The sequence below is a fragment of the Otolemur garnettii genome, unplaced genomic scaffold, assembly GCF_000181295.1.
Source record: "Otolemur garnettii isolate 467f Iridium unplaced genomic scaffold, OtoGar3 scaffold00006, whole genome shotgun sequence".
Classification (NCBI taxonomy): domain Eukaryota; kingdom Metazoa; phylum Chordata; class Mammalia; order Primates; family Galagidae; genus Otolemur; species Otolemur garnettii.
The window spans coordinates 8,539,597-8,549,864 of record NW_003852401.1 but is presented as its reverse complement, the minus strand read 5'-3'; the positions used below and the strand labels follow the sequence as shown (position 1 = coordinate 8,549,864).

Sequence of the window (10,268 nt, the reverse complement as noted above, 5' to 3'; positions counted from 1 at the left end):
GGCTGGGGATTCGAACCCGCCACCTTAGGTGTACGTGGCTGGCGCCTTAGCCGGTTGAGCCATAGGCGCCGAGCCGTTATTAACTTTTGACACCATTTTGTAAAGATAACTATAGATCTTTTGAATTTATTCCGTCTAATTGAAAGTTGGTATCCTTTGACCAACATCTCCCTAGCTTCCTGAAGCTACATAAATAACCACCATTCTACTCCATATTTCTATGAGTTTAACTTTCTTAGTTTATACATATAAATGAGATAATGTAGTATTTGTCTTTCTGTGTCTGGCTTATTTCACTCAACATAATGTCCTCTGGGTTCCTTCATGTTGTCACAAATGACAGGATTTCCTTGTTTTTAAAAGCTGACTAGCCATTGTGTATATATATCACATTTTCTTCTCCTGTTTCATTCATTGATAGACACTTAGGTTGATTCTGTATCTTGGCTATTGTAAATAATGATGTAGTGAACATGAGAATACAGATATCTCTTCCATGTATGGATTTTAGTTATTTTGGGTGTATACCTAGTAGTGGGATTGCTGGATCATATGCTAGGTAGTTCTGTTTTTAATATTTTGAGGAAATGCCATACTCTTTCTTCAGTAGTATGAGGAATCTCCATAATGGCTATGCTAATTTGCATTCCCACCAGCAGTGTGAGGATTCCCTTTTCTCCACATGCTTGCTAAAGACCTTTTGTCTTTTTTATAATAACTATTTTAACAGATGTGAAGTGGTACCTCATAATTTAAATTTGTGTTTTTCTGATGTTTAGTGATGCTGTTGAACATTTTTTAATATACCTATTGCCTGGTATAATTCTTTATATGTGAATCAATAGAACTTCCATAGTTGACCACATCCCCACATTGACCACCTCCTTAAGTTGATCTAATTTTCATAGACCAGACATGCACCACATGTATGCATCAGTACACTGGACCTGGTTCCTTATGTTGACCACATTTGTATGTTGATCCATTGCAGTCCCTTGGGGAGTGAGCTCACAGAGGTTCTTCTGCGTGTGTGTATGCATATATATGTGTACATACACATACATACTTATATATATTATTTTTACACTCAGATATTCCTCATGATCTTTGTTTTTACCTTTATTTTACATTTAGGTAGTTCTGGAGAGCCCATGGCCTAGCAGTACACGAAGTGGTATCTTCTTATGGACGAAGGTACGGAATGTGATACGTGGCTTGGCACAATTTAGGCAGCCACTTAAGAAGACTGTGCAGAAGTCACAGGTCTCCTCAGTATCAGGTAATACATGTGACTGGAAGTATACTTGCTTGCTGAATCATAACCTTTACACGCCTATAAGCTTTTAATTAAATGAAGTGGGAAAAAGTAATTCTGGTTGATATTTTTATATACAAAGACAGATTATCTTAGTCCAAAATTATTTATTTTTTAGAAATTTAGAAGGTGTTCTACAACTGTAAGTGAACTGTGGGTCATTCATGTTTTGTTTCAGACGTTATCAATGCATGAGTTATTGAACTGCTGTTGTCCTTATCTTTAGCTTCTCAGAATGCCACAGGTGGAAGTGATGGGGACACGGTGAGCCACAGTAGCGTGGACAGTGCTAATGACGCTAACAATGGGGAGCACACTGTCTTCGTCAGAGACTTAATCAGGCTTGATTCCATTGATAATCACTCTAGCACAGGTACTAAAACCAGGATTTTACTATTACTAACCCTTCACTCACTCTCACGTTACGTCTTTCTTTCTACAGAAATCTTTTGCCCTCTTTGAGTTTGTGTGATATGAATACCTTAAAAGTACTGCATATTGGCTGGGCGTGGTAGCTCACACCTATAATCCCAGCACTGGGGAGGCCCAAGCGGGTGGATTGCTTGAGCTCAGGAGTTGGAGACCAGCCTGAGCAAGAGTGAGACCCATCTTTAAAAATAGCTGGGTGTTGTGGTGGGCGCCTGTAGTCCCGCTTACTCTGAAAAGAGGATCGCTTGAGCCCAAGAGTTTGAGTTTGATATGAGCTGTGATGCCACCGCACTCTTTGGAGGGCGACAGAATAAGACCAAAAACCCAAAAAGTACTATATATTAATAAGAGAAGAAATTACACCTCTGCAGGTCACTTGTCTTTATTTCCAGTAGCATAAAATTAACTTGGGAGTGCAATACACAGTGCTCCAGTATGGTGCTTTTTTGTATTTGCTTATCATTAATTTGTGAAAGTATTTGATATAATTGTTAGGAATTGGTGAGCTAATGAAATTTGAACGTGAGTGATACAACTTGTAAATGTTTTTATAAAAAGGTAAATATATCTTAAAACTTTGAGATTATGAATATTGAAGAGGGAAGACAATAAGTCACACATGATGAGGAAAAGTATTTGTTCCAATGATCTTTTTTTTAATTTGAAAAGCTGCTGAAGTTACTGGTATGTACATAGCTGTGGGCGTAACTGTCCTCTGAAGTTAGAAATAAGTGCAATTAAAGTAGCACATTGGACAGATATGTGTGTTGCATACCTTTCTTCTTGTGGTTTTTTTTTTTTTTTTGTGGTGGTGGTGTGGTTTTTAATATCTCAACCTTCCTTTTGAAAGAATTCTGAGTCTGATTCCTGTGCTTCACCTGATGAACTTGTCTCGATGACTGAAGTTTCCTTTTCTCTGCTTTCTGTTGCTTTGCTTTTTGCTCTGTGCTGTTTCTTGGTGCTGCATTTGTCCTTGGCTGTCATGGTATGGGGTGCAGACAGACTTGTATGACGTGAAGCTATGGATACACGTGTGCGTTAATTCTACCCTTGAATGTTAACCACTTCAGGTAATTTCCTGTTTCTTAGGTTAAATTTTGCTGCCATGCAAGGGTGGGGGAAAGACCTTTTGTTGTGCTTGTTACAAGTGGAAAACCGTTTTCATTTTCTTGACTTTTCTCCTTTAGATAATTGTAATTTTAGACACACTGCTGAAAATATCCAACTAATATTTTATTGTCAATTTGCAAAGCATATGTGTTATCTTACTTGAAGATATTTTATACCTTCCTATAATTTTGTTTTGAGGTTGGTTGGTGGCATAATTTTGTCAAAAATACAGTGTTGTGGGCATTAAAGAATTCATAGTTCCTGCTATTGATATGGTTGTTAATTACCAAAACTGGTCTGCCAAATTTTTGTGCTAAAATTCCTTCCTATAGGCTTGGCAACTTTAGCTCAAGTGGTTGGGGTGTCAGCCACATACACCATAGTTGGCGGGTTCAAATCCAGCCTGGGCCTGCCAAACAATAATGACAATTATAATCAAAAAAATGACCGGGCGTTGTGGCAAGCGCCTGTAGTCCCACCTGCTTGGGAGGCTCAGGTGAGACAATCACTTAAACCCAGGAGTTTGAGGTTGCTGTGAGCTGTGACACCATGGCACTCTACCCAGGGTGACGGCTTGAGACTCTGTCTCCAAAAAAAAAAAAAAAAAAAATTACCTTCCCATAATTACAGGAGCATGTATAAATCATTGAAAGTCAACATAAAGCTGTAGGTTATAATCCTGTTTCTGATTAATTTTCTTAATTTATAATCCTGCTTGTAAATTAACAAATAGGAATTATTATGAAACTTTCACGTTAAAGCTATCTTCTTTTGCCTTTATTTTTTCCTATTATTTGTGGAAGAAATGAGTTTTGTATACAAAAACAAGAAAATAAGTTTTTGATTGCTGTGCATGATTGCTCATGCCTATAATCCTAGCACTTGGGAGGCTAAGGCTGAGCTCATAAGTTCAAGACCAACCTGAGCAAGAGTGAGACCCGGTCTCTAAAAAAAGAAAAAAATAGCCAGGCTCTGTTATAGGCACCTTTAGTCTCAGCTACCTGGGAGGCTGAAGCAAGAGAATCACTTGAACCCAAGAGTTTGAGGTTGCTGTGAGCTGAGATACCATAGCACTCTACCAAGGGTGACCAAGTAAGACTCTTTCAAAAAAGGGAAAAAAAAAGTAGTTTTTGGCCTGCAACCAGTTTACCATTATTATAATATATAAATACTCATTTATTCCTCTAACTTTTAAGTTTGTCTCATTATAGAGGCAATTTAGTCTTTTAGTGGAAAATGATGATCTCCTAATAATTCTGGTAATTACTACAAAGATTGCAATAGTTGGGGAAGAATCTTCAGAGTCCTCTTTTGTATATATATATATATATTTTTTGAGACAGTCTTACTATGTTGCCCTCGGTAGAGTGCCATGGTTGCTCACAGCAACCTCAAACTCTTGGGCTTAAGCTATTCTCTTGCCTCAGACTCCCAAGTACCTGGAGGTGCCTACCACAATGCCCGGCTATTTTTTGGTTGCAGTTTAGTTGGCCAAGGCCGAGTTTGAACCTGCCACCCTCGGTGTATGTGGCTGGGGCTGTAACTGCTGTGCTATGGGTGCCTAGCCTCTCTCTTTTTTAAAAAAAAAAATAAATGGGGTCTCACTGTGTCACCTAGGGTGTGAATGCAGTAACGCAATCATAGCTCACAGAAGCCTCAAACTCTTGGGCTCAGGAAATCCTCCTTACCCTGTCTGGTAGCTGGGACTACAAGTGTGAGCTACTACACCCAGCCTACACATTTCTTTATAGCTGCATTTCAAATGGCTGAATCCCAGACATTGAATTTACAATGACTTGTGTGTCTCTGTAGGGCTTCCTATGATATCATTTGATACTTTTGAGAAATCTTCCAGCATAGTTGCTAAAGTTGCTTATTTCATTAAGGATTATCTCTTCGAATCTTTCCACTTGGTACCTGATGTAGAGTCACTTAGCTATTAGGGACATATTTGGGCTTAATGAATTTACCTAGTTCCCAGTCTAGTGTTCATTTTGTGGCACTATATTGTTTTACCAGACTTTCGGGGGGGGGGGCAATAAAGTAACTAAAGTCAGTCACTCTATCCAGTAATAATAGTATTAAGGTGCTTAATTCTTTCTTTTGGTTTTTTTTTTTAGAGACAGAGTTTCATTTTGTTGCCCTTGGTAGAGTGCTGTGGTGTCACAGCTCACAGTAACCTCCAGCTCTTGAGCTTATCTGATTCTCTTGCCTCAGCCTCTTGAGTAGCTGGGACTACAAGCGCCCACCATAACACCCCTCTATTTTTTTTTTTTCCCCGCTATTTTTGTTGTTGTTACATTTTGTTGGGGCTGGGTTTGAACCTACCACCCTTGGTATATGGGGCCAGCCCCCTACTCACTGAGCCACAGGCACTGCCCCCTGTTTAATTCTTCTGTTATATGGCAAACCCAAAGTCTAAATGGCACAAAGTGAAAGACACTATGTATTTTATGTGTCTTTTATTCATATCTTGATACTGATTTCTGTAGTAACTGGTCTTAGTTTCAGTTTCAAATTACAGAACTTTAAAGCCAAAACAGACTTTTGAAAAACTATTTTAAAATAACTCCAAACATATAAAAAAGTTACAAGAATAATTGAATATCTTTTGTTCAGATTCACTCCCATTTTTGGCCACATTTCATGTATTCTTTTCATTCTGTATGCATATGTATGTCATTTATTTTTCCTAAATCATGTGAGCAGGTTATATACATCTTGCCCTTTCCCCTCTTAATACTTCAGTGGTATTTTCTCTTATATAACCACAGTTTAGTTACCAAATTGAGGAAAACATCTGTATATTACTTTAATCTGTAGTCTGAATTCCACTTTTGTGAGATGTGCTAGTGTCTTTTATAGTACTTGGACCCCATCGCTTAGGGTCCTTTAACCTGACACAATTCTTCAACCTTTCTTTGTTTTTCATGATTTTGACCTTTTCAAAGAATTCATTTTAGTTATTTTATGGCATGTTCTTTGAATTTGTCTGATAATTCCTTGTTACTAGGTTGTGCATCCATGGGTGTACTACACAGTGATACCATATCCTTTTGAGCTTATCACTTCCTGCCCCTTATTGGTGATGTTAGTTTTGATCATCTGGTCTCAGTATCGTCCGGTTTCTCTCTGTACAGTTACTGTTTTCCCCCTTGCAGGTAGTAAGCCATCTGTGAAGGGATACTCAGAGACTGTGATAATAACCTTTCTCATCACTCTTTTTCTTTTAAATTTGGCATCCATCGCTGATGCTTATCTGAACAAATCTTTACTGTGGTGGATACACAATAACAACTTTGCCAATTCTCTCTCTTTCCACATTCTTCTAGTATATGAAAGAATTTCCCTTCTCCGTTTTTTTCGTCTTCTCTCCTCCTTTCTCCCCCCTTCTTTCTTTTCTTTTTTTTTCTTTCCTTTCTTTCCTCCCTCCCTCCTTCCCTGCGGATCCCTCCCCCCCCATCCCCCCCCCAAGAGTGGCACGGAGTCACAGCTCATAGCAATCTTTTTTTGTTTGTCTGTTTGTTTTTGAGACAGAGCCTCAAGCTGTCCCCATGGGTAGAGTGGTGTGGCATCACAGCTCACAGCAATCTCCAACTCCTGAGCTCAAGTGATTCTCCTGCCTCCGCCTCCCAAGTATGGGACTACACGCACCCACCACAACACCTGGCTACTTTTTGGTTGCACCTGTCATTGTTTGGCAGGCCCTGGCTGGATTCGAACCTGCCAGCTTAGGTGTATGTGGCTGGCGCCTTAGCCATTTGAGCCACAGGTGCCAAGCCTGTCGTTTTTGTTTTTGAGACAGAGTCTCACTATGTTGCCTCAGTAGAGCACTATGGCATCACAACTCACAGCAATCTTAAACTCTTGGGCTTAAGTGATTCTCTTGCCTCAGACTCCCAAGTACCTGGGACTACAGGCGCCCCACACAACACCCAGCTATTTTTTTTGTTGCAGTTGTTTAGCTGGCCCAAGCCTGGTTTGAGCCTGCCATCCTCGGTATATGTGGCTGGTGCTGTAACCACTATGTTATGGACACTGAGCCAGCTTTTAGCAATCTTAAGCTCCTGAGCTCAAGCAGTCCTTCTACCTCGGCTTCCCAGAGTACTAGGATTATAGGCATGAGCTACTTTGCCTGGCCTCCATTTTTTCTTATTCATTTATTTTCACTATGGACTCATGGATTCCTTTTTTTTTTTGACAGAGTCTCACTTTGTCACCCTCAGTAGAGTGCTATGGCGTCATAGCTCATAGCAACCTCAAACTCTTGGGCTTAAGCAATTCTCTTGCCTCAGCCTCCCGAGTAGCTGTGACTACAGGAGCCGACTACAACACCCAGCTATGTTTTAGAGACTTTTCTCTGGCTTAGACTGGTCTCAAACCCATGAGCTCAGGCAGTCCACCCACCTTGGCCTCCCAAGTGCTGGAATTACAGGTGTGAGATGCCGTGCCTGGCCTATGGATTCCTGTTTTATTCATTGAATTATTTGTCCATTATTGTCTTCATTCGACCCTTACGTTATCCCAGCGTTGGCCAGTGGGAGCTCTTTTAAGCTGGTTTTAATGTCCTGTAGACATGCCCCTTCATGTTTTTGAGCACTTTCTTTATGGCACAACAGAATATCCCTGGTTCCTTATTATATCTTCTCTGTCTGAGCTCTGGAGTCAGCCATTTTCTTCAGATATGCAAGTTTCCTTTTAGTGGAGAACCAGTTGTAGAAACCAGGATCTGGACTCTGCTACCAACGAGTTACTACTTCTAGACAAACTTTATTTTTTAATCAAAAAGCTAGAAAATATGTTCGCTGTACACAAAATATCATTTCAGAATTGTTACACAAACTCCCTTGTACAAGTCAGGATTAGTAAGTAGTTCAGGATTTGACTATTACCCCCCCAGTCTGGGAGTCTACACTCAAAATAATGTGTTCAAAAATTACTTGTCCTAGTTCTCCTGTGACCCCATTCAGTATGATGATATTATTCATATACAGTATAATGTGCTTCATTTGTTTCTCCTTGCATTCAATTTTAGCCCTCACCCCCAATTTTATTGGTTTCAGTTTTGAATATATGTAAGTACATTATGTCTTATGTATTTTAAATATTACTTTTTATAATACAATAAGCCATAATTAGAGAAGTTTTCTCTTTCTGTGTTTATTTTATTTCTCCTTCTGTTTCCCCTACCCCTTGTAGGTAATCATTTTTACTATTTTCTGATTCATCTTTCTTGGATTTCTTTTTTCAAAAATAAACAGATATATGTGTATTTTATTTTCTTTCTTTCTTACACAAAAGTTAGCATTCTATAGACAATCTCCAAAAATGACTTTTCAAAACATCTTGTCCAAAGCTCTTTAATTTCCAGGCAGGGAAGTTAAGGTTCAGTTCTTCCGAATGTGCGATGGTTTTTAGTCTTTCATGTTCCTGTTTCTACTGTTCCTTCCTTCTTGTCATTGTTTTTTTACTTTTCTGTGTGCCTCGTATACTCCTTTATTTCTTTTCTCTAAGTTTGTGTAGGTCAGTGGAGTTTTCTTTTGATATTTTATATGTAAATTATAAATACATGAAAACATTTATATGTAAGCCTGCTTTCTTTTTAATAGGTGGTCAGTCTGACCAAGGCTATGGGTCTAAGGATGAACTTATAAAGGATGATGCTGAAGGTCATGTGACTAAAGAACAAGTAACAAGAGAATTGATAACTAAAACAAAACTGCAAAAAGAAGGTTAAGTACTGATATTTATGAGCTTTACTTACGGAAAAATGCAAGTATTAATTAAATGTTTATCTTTGTTGATAATTTTGGTGATAATTTTCAGAAATGTAAAATGTATGGCTCATGCCTGTAATCCCAGCATGCTTAGAGGCTGAGGCAGGTGGATTGCCTGAGCTCAAGAGTTTGAGACCAGCCTGAGCCAGATAAGACACCCCCGTCTCTAGGCTTGACACCTGTGGCTCAAATGGCTAAGGCGCCAGCCACATACACCTAAGGTGGCGGGTTTGAATCCAGCCCAGGCCCGCCAAACAACTTGTGGCAGGTGCCTATGGTCCCAGCTACTCAGAAGGCTAAGGCAAGAGGATCGCTTAAACCTGAAGTTGGAGGTTGCTGTGAGCTGTGATGCCACAGCACTCTAACGAGGGCAACGAACTGAGACTCTGTCTCTAACAAAAAAAAAAAAGAAGAAGAAGAATATTTTTTAAACTACCAATGACAAAAACCAACTTAGATATTTGAAGGACCTCTAGTCAAAGAACATTTTAAAATAAAAAGAGGCACTGAAATGTAAGCTTTGATGACCCATAGTTTAGTCCTGGTTTTGTTACAAATTAAGTGTGTTACTCTGGCAAATATAACAAAAGGTTGTACTTTCCTGCAAAATTAAGAGCTGACCTCCAGAATCTCCAAAGATCTCATAAATTCTGAAATTTAGAGACTTCCATAAACTACCTTACATAATAATATATACTATATACTATCTTATTAGCCACACCTTACATTTCTTTTTTTTTTTGAGACAGAGTCTCACTTTATAGCCCTCAGTAGAGTACCTTGGCATCACAGCTTACAGCAACTTTTAACACTTGAGCTCAAGTGATTCTCTTGTCTCAGCCTCCTGAGTAGCTGGGATGACGCCTGGGGCTATTTTTTGTTGCAATTTGGTCGCGGTGGGGTTCAAAACCCCTACCCTCGTCATATGGGGCCAGTGCACTACCCACTGAGCCATAGGTTGCTTTGATGGTCTTACATATTTTATCCACTCGAGTTATGGAGAAGCAAGCCTCTCTCCTGCTTGCCAAGTGATGAGTAGGAGAGCTGAAGTCCAGAGACTTGATTCAGTCAATATTGATGACAATTATGGTATAGAGCAAATATCACAATAAATCAGTAATAAAATAGTCAGATACTCCTTTTGGAGAAAAAGTACTATAGATGCAGTATATAAACATCAGTATGTGGTATCTGTTCAATATTACCAAAAGTAGGAATAATAACATCCAAATGTGTTTTTTTTCTAGAAGCATGTGATGTCTCTTCTATTGTGGCAAAACGCACACAACCTAATCAAGAGCCTCAGAGTCCTACTGAACCCCCTGCATGGAGCAGCAGTATTGTGAAAGTCCCATCTGGTATATTTGATATCAATAGCAGGAAAAGTAGTACTGGTGAGTCTTTACATATTAGTTATTTATTTATTTATATTTATTTATTTATTTTTTATAGACACAGAGCCTCACTTTATCACCCTCGGTAGAGTGCCGTGCAGCACCTGTGACTTAGTGAGTAGGGCACCAGCCCCATATACCGAGGGTGGTGGGTTCAAACCCGGCCCTAGCCAAACTGCAACAAAAAATAGCCGGGTGTTGTGGCGGGCGCCTATAGTCCCAGCTACTTGGGAGGCTGAGGCA

The 10,268-nt window shown here is 39.4% G+C and overlaps 1 protein-coding gene across 2 annotated transcripts in view; it reads left to right on the top strand.

The window, feature by feature from the left end:
- DENND4C (DENN domain containing 4C) overlaps window positions 1-10,268 on the top strand; it is a 76,625-nt gene that overhangs the window by 31,161 nt on the left and 35,196 nt on the right. Inside the window, exons 13-16 of one of the 2 annotated variants that reach the window (XM_023508169.1) lie at window positions 1,135-1,279; window positions 1,542-1,688; window positions 8,464-8,586; window positions 9,879-10,025. In XM_023508169.1, coding sequence (XP_023363937.1) covers window positions 1,135-1,279; window positions 1,542-1,688; window positions 8,464-8,586; window positions 9,879-10,025 — 562 coding nt within the window. The remainder of the gene's footprint in view (window positions 1-1,134; window positions 1,280-1,541; window positions 1,689-8,463; window positions 8,587-9,878; window positions 10,026-10,268) is intronic. The other variant, XM_023508170.1, reaches the window with a different exon arrangement.